At 35.7% G+C, this 13,404-nt stretch overlaps 1 protein-coding gene across 1 annotated transcript; it reads right to left on the bottom strand.

Moving 5' to 3' along the window:
- Nucleotides 1-11,209: 11,209 nt before the first annotated feature.
- On the bottom strand, nucleotides 11,210-12,890 carry LOC133610465 (uncharacterized). The gene is made up of 2 exons (XM_061966751.2): nucleotides 12,692-12,890; nucleotides 11,210-12,427 (listed from the first exon to the last, which is right to left on the bottom strand). The coding sequence occupies exons 1-2, from the start codon at nucleotides 12,838-12,840 to the stop codon at nucleotides 11,236-11,238; spliced, it is 1,341 nt and encodes a 446-aa protein (XP_061822735.1). The 5' UTR covers nucleotides 12,841-12,890; the 3' UTR covers nucleotides 11,210-11,235.
- Nucleotides 12,891-13,404: the final 514 nt, after the last annotated feature.

The raw sequence follows: 13,404 nt of genomic DNA, 5'->3' as shown, positions 1-13,404 counted from the left end.
TCCTCATTACTGAAGACGCCGCACCGATCCGCCTGTGGATCTCATGATCCACTCTTCCCTCACTCGTGAACAAGACTCCTAGGTACTTGAACTCCTCCACTTGGGGCCATCTAGTATGTGCCATCGCCTCCTCAACCTGGAAATGGCACCCCACCCTTTATCGGGCGAGAACCATGGACTCGGACTTGGAGGTGCTGATTCTCATCCCAGTCGCTTCATACTCGGCCATCCAATGAGAGCTGGAGATCCTGGCCAGTTGAAGCCATCAGGACCACATCAACTGCAAAAAGCAGAGACCTAATCCTGCAACCACCAAACCGGATCCCCTCAACGCCATGACTGCAATTCTGTCCATAAAAGTTAACAACAGAATCGGTGACAAAGGGCAGCCTTGGCGGACCAAGGCTGCCCTACACTGATCATACAGGGAGCGACCCGCCACAATCAGACAGTCCGATACCCCATACTCTTGTCTTTGAGCCGGGGGGACAACAAGAATTGCCACCCCAGCCTCTCATTGCTTGCAACGCCATAGTGGAAGAGAGTCCAGCCCCTCTCGAGAGAACAGGTTCCTGTGCGTCGAAGTGAGTCCAACTATATCTAGCCGGAACTTCTCCACCTCGCACACCAGCTCAGGCTCCTTCCCTCCCAGCGAGGTGACATTTCACGTCAGAAGAGCTAGCTTATGTAGCCGATGATCGGACCGCCAAGTGCCCTGCCTTCGGCTGCCGCTCAGCTCACACTGCACCCGACCTCTATAACCCAGCCCATGAGTGGTGAGCCCATTGGTGGAGGGAACCACGTTGCTTCATTGAGCTGAGCCAGCCAACAGGCGCTCGCCATCGTGCCCCACCTCTGGGCCTGGCTCCACAGGGGAGCCACGGTGACCCGCGTCCGGGCGAGGAAAAATCTAGGACCTCGATTTGTACTTTTCATAAAGGTCTTTGAGCTGCTCTTTGTCTGATGCCTCACCTAGGACCTATTTGTCTTGGGAGAGCCTGTGAGGGGGCATAGAAGCCCACAGACAGCATAGCTCCTAGGATCAGTGGGCCCCGCAAACTCCTCTACCACGATAAGGTGGCGGCTCAGAAAGGAGGTTATATAAACATAACTCCAAAACCAAACATGCATTATGTCTAAAAATGCCTACAATATTGTATCTGTGTGACTTTTACTAGAATGGGTTGTTTTTGTAAGGTTTGTAAATACAAACATTTGGTTTTACTCACTATGGTAAATGGGCTATACTTGTATAGCGCTTTTCTACCTTCAAGGTACACAAAGCGCTTTGACACTATTTTTACATTCATCCATTCACACACACATTCACACACTGATGGCGGAAGCTGGCATCAAGGCCCTAACCACAACCCATCAGGAGCAAGGGTAAAGTGTCTCCCTCAAGGACACAACGGACGTGACGAGGTTGGTAGAAGGTGGGGATCGAACTAAGAACCCTCAGGTTGCTGGAACGGCCACTATCCCAACTGCGCCACGCCTTCCCCATGTATACTGTCTCTGTCTCTGTATCTGACAGGTATTTAAACATAATTCCAAAACCACACATGCAAAATGGCTAATAAGAGAAATGTATCTTTGTGAGTTTTACTGGAAAAAAATATTTTGTAAGGTTTGCAAAGACACAAGTCTTTTTTTTTTTTTACTTAATATGACAGTATAACTGTCATACTAAATATGAAAAGTTATAAACCTAACTCCAAAACCAAACCTGCATTATGTCTAAAAATGCCTGTAATATTGTATCTTTGTGAATTTTACTAGAATCAGGAGGTTTTAAGGTTTAAAAATACAAAAATTAGGTAACTAACAGCCACACGCAATATGACAGTTATTTAAAAACTCCTAATCCACACAAGCAAAATGGCTATTTATGCCTGAAATAATGCATCCTTAGGAGCTTTCCTCGAAACATATGCTTTTTTAAATCTTGCAAACACAAAAAGTAGTTTTTTACTCAATATGACAGTAATCTTCTTAAAATCCTGAGATAATACGAAAAAAGCAACAAAAAAAAGTATTCCATTATAATTCCTAAACCAAACATGCAAAATGTGTAAAAATGCCTGTAATATTGAATCAATGTATGTTTTACTAGAATCAGTTGTGTTTGAAAGGTTTGCAATTAGAAAAAGTGGGTATTTTTCACCATGACAATGTACACTCAATATGACAGTTTTTTAATCATAACTCCTAAACTACTCATGCAAAATGGCTAATAATGTTTAAAATAATGGATCCTTGGGAGTTTTCCTCGAAGCATATGCTTTCTTAAGGCTTGCAAACACAAAAAGTATTTTTTTACTCAATATGACAGTAATGTTCTTCAATTCCTGAGATAATGCGAAAAAAGCAAAAAAAGAATCTTCAATCATAATTTCTAAACCAAACATGCAAAATGTGTAAAAATGCCTGTATTATTGAATCCATGTGAGTTTTACTAGAATCAGTTGTTTTAGTAAAGTTTGCAAAAACAAAAATTAGGTTTTTCTCTTTATGAAAGTAAACTGTCATACTGAATATGACAGTTTTTTAATCATAACTCCTAAACTACTCATGCAAAATGGATAATAATGTTTGAAATAATGGAGCCTTGGGAGTTTTCCTCGAAACATATGCTTTCTTAAGGCTTGCAGACACAAATAGTAGTTTTTATTCAATATTACAGTAATGTTCTTAAAATTCTGAGATAATGCGAAAAAAGCAATAAAAATGTATTCCAACATAAATCCTAAACCAACAATGCAAAATGTCTAAAAATGCCTGTAATATTAAATCCATGTGAGTTTTACTAGAATCAGTTGTTTTAGTGAAGTTTGCAAAAACAAAAATTAGGTTTTACTCTTTATGAAAGTAAACTGTCACACTCAATATGACATTTATTTAATCATAACTCCTAAACTACACATGCAAAATGTCTAATGATGCCTCAAATAATGCATTCTACGGAGTTTTACTCGAAACATATGCTTTTTCAAATCTTGCAAACAAAAAGTAGCTTTTTACTCAATATGACGGTAATATTCCTAAAATACTGAGATAATGCGAAAAAAGCAATGAAAATATATTCAATCATATTTCCTAAATCAAACATGCAAAATGTGTAAAAATGCCTGTAATATTGAATCCATGTGAGTTTTACTAGATTAGGTTGTGTTTGAAATTTTTGCAAATACAAAAATTAGGTTTTTTTCACCATGACGATGTACACTCAATATGACGGTAAATTAAACATAACTCCTAAACTACACTTAAAAATGAGCTAATGTTGCCTGAAATAATGCATTCTTGTGAGTTTTACTCGAAACATATGCTTTTTTAAGGCTTGCAAACACAACAAGTATTTTTTTACTCAATATGACAGTAATGTTCTTAAAATCCTGAGATAATGCGAAAAAAGCAATAAAAATGTATTCCAACATAATTCCTAAACCAACAATGCAAAATGTCTAAAAATGCCTGTAATATTAAATCCATGTGAGTTTTACTAGAATCAGTTGTTTTTATAAGGTTTGCAAATACAAAAAATAAGTTTTACTCACTATGACAGTATACTGTCACACTCAATATGACAGTTATTTAAAAATAACTCCTAACTACACATGCAAAATTGCTAATGATGCCTCAAATAATGCATTCTACAGAGTTTTACTCGAAACATATGCTTTTTCAAATCTTGCAAACACAAAAAGTAGTTTTTTACTCAATATGACAGTAATATTCCTAAAATCCTGAGATAATGCGAAAAAAGCAATGAAAATATATTCAATCATATTTCCTAAATCAAACATGCAAAATGTGGGAAATGCCTGTAATATTGAATCCATGTGAGTTTTACTAGAATCGGTTGTGTTTGAAATTTTTTGCAAATAAAAAAATTAGGTTTTTTTTCACCATGACAATGTACCCTCAATATGACAGTAAATAAACATAACTCCTAAACTACACATAAAAATGAGCTAATATTGCCTGAAATAATGCATTATTGTGAGTTTTACTCGAAACATATGCTTTTTTAAGGCTTTCAAACGCAAAAAGTAGTTTTTTACTCAATATAACAGTAATATTCTTAAAATCCGGAGATAATGCGACAAAAGCAATACAATGTATTCTATCATAATTTCTAAACCAAACAGGCAAAATGTCTAAAAATAACTGTAATATTGAATGCATGTGAGTTTTACTAGAATCGGTTGTGTTTGAAATTTTTGCAAATAAAAAAATTAGTTTTTTTTTCACCATGACAATGTACACTCAATATGACAGTAAATAAACATAACTCCTAAACTACACAAAAAAATGAGCTAATATTGCCTGAAATAATGCATTATTGTGAGTTTTACTCGAAACATATGCTTTTTTTAAGGCTTGCAAACACAAAAAGTAGTTTTTTACTCAATACGACGGTAATATTCCTAAAATCCTGAGATAATGCGAAAAAAGCAATACAAATGTATTCCATCATAATTTCTAAACCAAACAGGCAAAATGTCTAAAAATAACTGTAATATTGAATGCATGTGAATTTTACTAGAATCAGTTGTTTTTGTAAGGTTTGAAAATACAAAAATTAGGTTTTACTCTATATGAGAGTATACTGTTATTTAAACATAACTCCTAAACAACAAATGCAAAATGACTAATAATGCCTGGAGATGTATCTTTGAGTTTTACTAAAATGTTCTTTTGTAAGGTTTGCAAAGACACAAGTTAGTTTTTTTTACTCAATATGATAGTATCACTGTCATACTAAATAAGAAAGTTGTATAAACATAATTTCAAAAATACACATGCAATCCGTCTAAAAATGCCTGTAATATTGAATCTATGTGAGTTTTACCAGAAACAGGTATTTTGGTAAGGTTTACAAATACAAAAATTAGGTTTTACTCATAATGACAGTATAACTGCCACATTCAATATGGCAGTTATTTAAACATAACCCCTAAACCACATGCAAAATGGCTTATAATGCCTGGAGATGTATCTTTGTGAGTTTTACTAGAAAACATATAATTTGTAAGGTTTTTTAAAGACACAAGTTAGTTTTTTTTACTCAATATAATAGTATAACTGTCATACTAAATGTATCCATTTTCTTCCGCTTATCCGAGGTCGGGTTGCGGGGGCAGCAGCCTAAGCAGAGAAGCCCAGACTTCCTTCTCCCCAGCCACTTCGTCCAGCTCATCTCGGGGGATCCCGAAGCGTTCCCAGGCCAGCCGGCTGACATAGTCTTCCCAATGTGTCCTGGGGCTTCCCCGTGGCCTCCTGCCGGTCGGACTTGCCCTAACGAAAAAAACAATTAAAATGTATTCAAACACAACTCCTAAACCAAACATGTGAAATGTCTAAAATGCCTGCAATATTGAATCTATGTGAGTTTTACTAGAATCAGTTGTTTTTGTAAGGTTTGCAAATACAAAAATTAGGTTTAACACTTAATGACAGTATAACTGCCACACTCAATTTGACAGTTATTAAAACATAACTCATAAACTACACATGAACATTTTCTAATAATGCATGAAGAAATGTATCTTTTGTGAGTTTTACTAGTAACATTTTCTTTTGTAAGCATTGCAAAGACACAAGTTAGTTTGTTTTACTCACTATGACTTTACTGTCACACTCAATATGACAGTTATTTAAACATAAATCCTAAACCGCACATGCAAAATGGCTAATAATGCCTGTAGAAATGTATCTTTGAGTTTTACTGGGAAAAATATTTTGTAAGGTTTGTAAAGACACAAGTTAGTTGTTTTTTTTTACTCAATATGACAGTATTACTGTAATACTAAATATGAAAGTTATATAAACACAACTTCAAAACCAAACATGCATTATGTCTAAAAATGCCTGTGATATTGTATCTATGAGTTTTACTAGAATCAATTGTTTTTGTAAGGTTTGCAAATAGATAAAATAAATTTAGGTTTTACTCACTATGACAGTTATTTAAACATAAATCCTAAACAACAAATGCAAATAGCTAATAATGCTTGGAGAACTGTATCTTTGTTATAGAGAGCCTGCTGACCAACAGCATCTCTGTCTGGACTGGAGCCTGCAGTGCCTCAGACTGGAAGTCTCTCCAGAGAGTGGTGAGGACGGCGGAAAATATCTTCAGGAATCCTCTTCCTCCTATCCAAGAGATCGCAAAAAGCGCTGCCTGACCAGGACTCAGAAATTTTGCAAAGACTCCTCCCACTGTTTTCACTGCTGGACTCTAGAAAGAGGTTCCGCAGCCTCCGAAGCAGAACCTCCAGCTTCTTCCCTCAGGCCGTAGGACTCTTGAACGCATTATAATTAAATTATCCCCTCAACTCCCCTCAAAATGGATTAACTCGCTGGAATAAAAAAAAAACAATATAACATACACCCATGGGCGCATGTGGAAAAAGTGCAATATATTTATCTGCACAGTAATCTTTTTATTTATTTATATATATTTAAGTATATTTATTTATTTTATATGTATATTTATATATTATTTATATTTATTTATTTATATATGCACCTTATTGCTTTTTTATCCTGCACTACCATGAGCTTATGTAACGAAATTATGTTATCTATGCTGTAAAGTTCAAATTTGAATGACAATAAAAATAAAGTCTAAGTCTTTACCAGAATAATGATCTTTTGTAAGGTTTGCAAAGACGCAAGTTAGTTGTTTATTTTACTCAATATGACAGTATAACTGTCATACTAAATATGAAAGTTGTAAAAACATAACTCCAAAACCAAACAAGCAATCCGTCTAAAAATGCATGTAATATTCAATCTATGTGAGTTTTACCAGAATCAGGTATTTTGGTAAGGTTTACAATTACAAAAATTAGGTTTTACTCATGACAGTATACCTGCCACATTCAATTTGACATTTATTTAAACATAACTCCTAAACCACACATGCACAATGGCTAATAATACCTGGGGAAATGTCTCTTTGTGAGTTTTACTAGAAAAAATATATTGTGTAAGGTTTGTAAAGACACAAGTTAGTTTTTTTTACTCAATATAACAGTATAGCTGTCATACTATATATAAATAAATAAATGGGTTGTACTTGTATAGCGCTTTTCTACCTTCAAGGTACTCAAAGTGCTTTGACACTACTTCCACATTTACCCATCACACACTGATGGAGGGAGCTGCCATGCAAGGCGCTAAACAGCACCCATCAGGAGCAAGGGTGAAGTGTCTTGCTCAGGACACAACGGACATGACGAGGTTGGTACTAGGTGGGGATTGAACCAGGGACCCTCGGGTCGCGCACGGCCATTCTTCCACTGCGCCAAACATTACTCCAAAACCAAACATGTATTATGTCTAAAAATGCCTGTAATATTGTATCTGTGTGAGTTTTACTAGAATCAGTTGTTTTTGTAAGGTTTTCAAATACCAAAATTAGGTTTTATTTACTTTGACAGTTATTTAAACATAACTCCTAAACAACAAATGCAAAATAGCTAATAATGCTTGGAAAGATGTATCGTTGTTATAGCGAGCCTGCTGACCAACAGCATCTCTGTCTGGACTGGAGCCTGCAGTGCCTCAGACTGGAAGTATCTCCAGAGAGTGGTGAGGACGGCGGAAAAAATCATCAGGACTCCTCTTCCTCCTATCCAGGGGATCGCAAAAAGTGCTGCCTGACCAGGGCTCAGAAAATTTGCAAAGACTCCTCCCACCCCCACCAAGGACAGTTTTCACTGCTGGACTCTAGAAAGATGTTCCGCAGCCTCCGAAGCTTCTGTAGCAGCTTCTTCCCTCAGGCCGTAAGACTCTTGAACGCATCATAATTAAATTATCTCCTCAACTCCCCTCAAAATGAAGTAACTCGCTGGAATGAAATAAACAATATAACATACACCCATAAACGTGGGCGCATGTGGAAAAAGTGCAATATATTTATCTGCACATTAATCTATTAATCTATTTTTTATATATTTATATATATTTATTTATTATATATATATATATATATATATATATATATATATATATATATATATATATATATATATATATAGTATTTATATATTATTTATATATATTTTTGTATCGAAATATGCACCTTATTGCTTTTTTATCCTGCACTACGACATTTCGTTCTTATCTGTGCTGTAAAGTTCAAATTTGAATGACAATAAAAAGAAAGTCTAAGTCTAAGTCTAAGTCTTTACTAGAATAACGATCTTTTGTAAGGTTTGCAAAGACACAAGTTAGGTTTTTTTTTTTACTCAATGGTAATATACAGTATAACTGTCATACTAAATATGAAAGTTGTATAATCAAAACTCCAAAACCAAATATGCAATCCGTCTAAAAATGCATGTAATATTGAATCTATGTGAGTTTTACCAGAATCAGGTATTTTGGTAAGGTTTACAATTACAAACATTAGGTTTCACTCATAATGACAGTATAACTGCCACATTCAATTTGACATCTATTTAAACATAACTCCTAAACCACACATGCACAATGGCTATTAATGCCTGGAGAAATGTCTCTTTGTGAGTTTTACTGGAAAAAAAATATTTCGTAATGTTTGTACCGACACAAGTTAGTTTTTTTTACTCAATATGACAGTGTTACTGTCATACTAAACATGAAAGTTATATAAACATAACTCCAAAACCAAACATGCATTATCTCTAAAAATGCCTGTAATTTTGTATCCATGTGAGTTTTACTAGAATCAGTTGTTTTTGTAAGGTTTGCAAATACAAAATATGGGTTTTACTCACAGTATACTGTCACACTCAATCTGACAGTTATTTAAACAAAACTCCTAAACCACACATGCCAAATGGCTAATAATGCCTGGAGAAATGTCTCTTTGTGAGTTTTTCAGGAAAAAAAATATTTTGTAAGGTTTGTAAAGACACAAGTTAGTTTTTATTACTCAATATGACAGTATTACTGTAATACTAAATATGAAAGTTATATAAACACAACTCCAAAATCAAACATGCATCATGTCTAAAAATGCCTGCAATATTGCATCCATGTGACTTTTACTAGAATCAGTTGTTTTTGTAAGGTTTTTGCAAATACAAAAATTAGGTTTTACTCACTATGACAGTTATTTAAACATAACTCCTAAACAACAAATGCAAAATGACTAATAATGCTTGGAGAAATGTATCTTTGTTAGATTTACTAGAAAAATATATATTTTGTAAGTTAGTTTTTTTTACTTAATATGACAGTATAACTGTCATACTACATCCATCCATTTCCTTCCGCTTATCCGAGGTCCGGTTGCAGGGGCAGCAGCCTAAGCAGAGAAGCCCGGACTTCCCTATCCCCAACCACTTCGTCCAGCTCTTCTCGGGGGATCCCGAGGCGTTCGACAGCCCAGCCGGGAGACATAGTCTTCCCAATGTGTCCTGGGTCTTCCCCGCGGCCTCCTGCCCGTCGGACTTGCCCTAATGAAAAAAGCAATACAAATGTATTCAAACACAACTCTAAACCAAACATGTAAAATGTCTAAAAATGCCTGTAAAATTGAATCTATGTTTTACTAGAATCAGTTGTTTTTATAAGGTTTGCAAATACAAAATTAGGTTTTACACATAATGACAGTATAACTGCCACACTCAATAAGACAGTTATTTAAACATAACTCCTAAACCACACATGAAAAATGTCTAATAATGCGTGAAGAAATGTATCTTTGTGATTTTTATTAGAAACGTTTTCTTTTGTGAGGTTTGCAAAGGCACAAGTTAGTTTTTTTTACTCAATATGACAATATGACACTCACTATGACAGTTATTTAAACATAACTCCTAAACTCATACTTGCCAACATTGAGACCTCCGATTTCAGGAGGTGGGGGTGGGGAAGGCATGGTCGGGGGTGGGGTGGGGGCGTGGTTGAGGGTGTGGTTAAGAGGGGAGGAGTATATTTAGAGCTAGAATTCACCAAGTCAAGTATTTCATATATATATATATATACATAGTTTTCACGCCCGACTGATTTCCCATGATGCTCCGCGCGATCCGCCATTTTGAAAGGCAAGCGCACCGGTACAACATCAGCAAATTCATATATACGAACCCGTTCACAAACGTATGCATAATGGCCGAGAATGATGAAATCACTACAAAATCAAAAGAATACTTTGTTAAAGTAGTGTTACCAGAAATTACAGGAAGACTGATCTCAAGAGAGAAAGCTGCATCGAAAAATGACGTCAACAAACAGCCATCATCGACCCCCCCTAACAAATGCGACTAACATTGATATGGGTAGTTCGAAGGCTGTTGAGGTCATTTGTTTGTGCCAAAAGCCATATGATGAGGATGATGATGATGTGATAGGCTGTGACAATGAAAACTGTAAATATGTCTGGCTTCACTTCAGTTGTGTGAACATTAAAAAAGTGCCCAAGGGGTCTTATTATTGCCCAGAATGTAAGCCGAATCAGAGAAAAAGAAAAAGAAAGAATTGAGACTTCAAATATGCACTATGAGTGTTTACATGATTATGATTTGTGACTGTTTGGCTTGACTATTTTGGGAAAGATTTCATTTTTCATGAAAGGTTTTAAAGTCTGCTTATATGAATACCCATGTACTGGTAATGTTTCAGTTGCACCTCTGGTAAATTTACATGTATAGTTGTGAAATTCACATGTATAGCAGCTTTAAGATATATAGTTACATTTAAGTGATTTTAGTGTTATTGATTTGTATTTACATTGTGACTGATCATGTAGAATAAATGCTTGAATTTAATGTTTGACTTTTGTTTGTTATTGGAAGTTCATACATGTTGGATCATATATTGTGTTGAGCAGGAGTGAACGAATACATGTATTGTGTGGAACTGTCCGTCAGACGAAATGATAAGAGACCATCCTGAAAATCCGAAATCGATCTCCAGTTGAAATAAGAACCACACACACTTCAGTCTAGATATATGATTTTATATACATTGTGTCCATCACATGCATACAAACGAATGGATCAAGATAAAACCCTTTATAAAACTCAAATAAACACTAATAATTTACATTTGTTTGATACATTTTGAAAATTAAACATAACATGGCAATACACAAGATAATAATGAACATAGCAAACAAGTATGCTGTATACGTGCATGAACAGTTCCTGCATCCTGATGATCAGCACTTAATAAATTGATATGATCAGGACACCTGTAACTTTGTCAATTACACACTGGTTAACCTTGAAATCAATTAAAAGGCACCACAGATTCGCACATATTTGTCAATGCACAAGCAACTGTCGCAATTTTGTCAACTGTTGGAACACCCTCATCACACATTAGAAAGTCTATGGGTAGTTTGTCCTGTAACATTGTGTACTTGTTGCGTACAAGGCCGATAACTCTTTCTACGTGTATTCTCACACGGGCAATTTGTCTTGTTGTCTCAACATCAATAGGTGATAATTGTGACTTTCCTCTAGTGAAACTTGGTATGTTGACTTGTGCACAACACATGCCAACACTATCGGCAATATCAAAACCCCTGTCCGCCAACACAAGATCTCCAGGTAAAAGCTTTGTCAGAAGTCCACAGTTTTCAGTTATATATTTATCACTTGCTCTTCCACCCCAAGCTTTTGAGAGGAAAGAAATTGATCCTTGTGGTGTTATACCAATCAGAAATTTGACAGTGTTGTTATGTTTGTAGGAGGACCAGGTCTGTGCTCTTGCCATTAGATTCTTTGGCCGTTGAATGAAAACCTCAAAACAATCTATAATAACAGCAGTCTTTTGACCAAAATGTTTTTGGAATTCCACAGGCATGGTTTTTCTGAGTTCTTCCCTCTCTGGCCAGTAGAGCATATGTTTCAGTCTCACATACAACACATGTATCACTGTTAAAAAAGTTCTTGAAACAGTTGATGGTGAAGTTTTGAACCTGTATGCTAAATCTTGAATGGGTAAGTTCAGCTTTACTCGCATTAGAGTCATTACCAATCTTGTGAATTGTCCAAGTTCCGCATTGCTCCTAGGTTTGGGAATAAAATCCTTCACAAAATGAAATAGCGCCATTAGAGTGGTAAAACCTGGGAGTCCAGTATAATATTTAACTTTGTCATTCTGACCTACGAAACCATCTTCACTATACATGTTGTCCTTCACTTGATCTCTTAGAGCCATGTTTTCAGTCAGTAGCCTTTGAATTTCACTGTCCACCTGACTGTTTCTCAATGGGTCCACACATACATCTGTTGTCTCACTTGAAGTCTCCAGTGCGCCCTTCAGTGCAAACTCACACACCGGGCTTGGTTCAACATCGGGAAGGTCTCTGTCCTCTACATCAACCGATGGTCCTGGTTCATGAAAGAGATCTATCAAGGCCTTGGCTGCAGTTATCTTCTCTTTGCTTTTCTGCCTTTCCATAACTCTGTTGTATCTTAAAATTTGAAACAAAAATCCATCTCAATAATTGAGGTTGATAATAGAGTAAATAGAATCAACAATAAAACACTACCTCAACATCCATGCACTTATAGATCATGATGTTATAACACTACACATGTTGATGTTCATGTATATGTATATGTACAAGGTCAATATACTTATAAAGGTCGGAGGCATACATAGGGGAGTCTACATAACAGGACATATGCATACATTTATAAGTATTGGTGTTTGATAAAAAAGAAGAAAGTTTTACCTATTAACTGAGTAGGTTGATTGTTGTTTCTTTTTCTCCGACTTCTTTGGTGTCAATTTGGCTGAAAGCTTCAGGGTTGGTGCCCAGTCTGGGTTAGCCCTGTCGTACAAAGCTGCTGGATTGCCTGGGGGTAAAAAAAACAACAACATTTATTTCATTGCAACACTTATGTAATTACCAAACAAAAGTGCATCTCTGATGTATCTAACTTATGACAAGGTTGATACCTAAATATTTTATCCATTGAGATCTACAACTCATTTCGTGTACAAGCAACCTGGGCTGAGATGGGCCACGGTCTTCCCCGTGGCCTCCTGCCGATCGGACTTGCCCTAACGAAAAAAGCAATAAAAATGTATTCAAACATGTGAAATGTCTAAAAATGCCTGTAATATTGAATCTATGTGAGTTTTACTAGAATCAGTTGTTTTTGTAAGGTTTGCAAATACAAAAATTTGGTTTTACACATAACAGTATAACTGCCACATTCAATATGACAGTTATTTAAACATATTTCCTAAACCACACATGAAAAATGTCTAATAATGCCTGGAAAAAATTATTTTTGTGAGTTTTACTGGAAAAACATAGTTTGTAATGTTTGTAAAGACACAAGTTAGTTTTACTCAAGATGACAGTATAACTGTCATAATACATATGAAAGTTATATAAACATAATTCCAAAACCAAACATGCATTATGTCTAAAAATAC

Source organism: Nerophis lumbriciformis, linkage group LG11 (assembly GCF_033978685.3).
Source record: "Nerophis lumbriciformis linkage group LG11, RoL_Nlum_v2.1, whole genome shotgun sequence".
Lineage (NCBI taxonomy): Eukaryota > Metazoa > Chordata > Actinopteri > Syngnathiformes > Syngnathidae > Nerophis > Nerophis lumbriciformis.
This window is presented reverse-complemented; position numbering and strand designations above follow the sequence as displayed.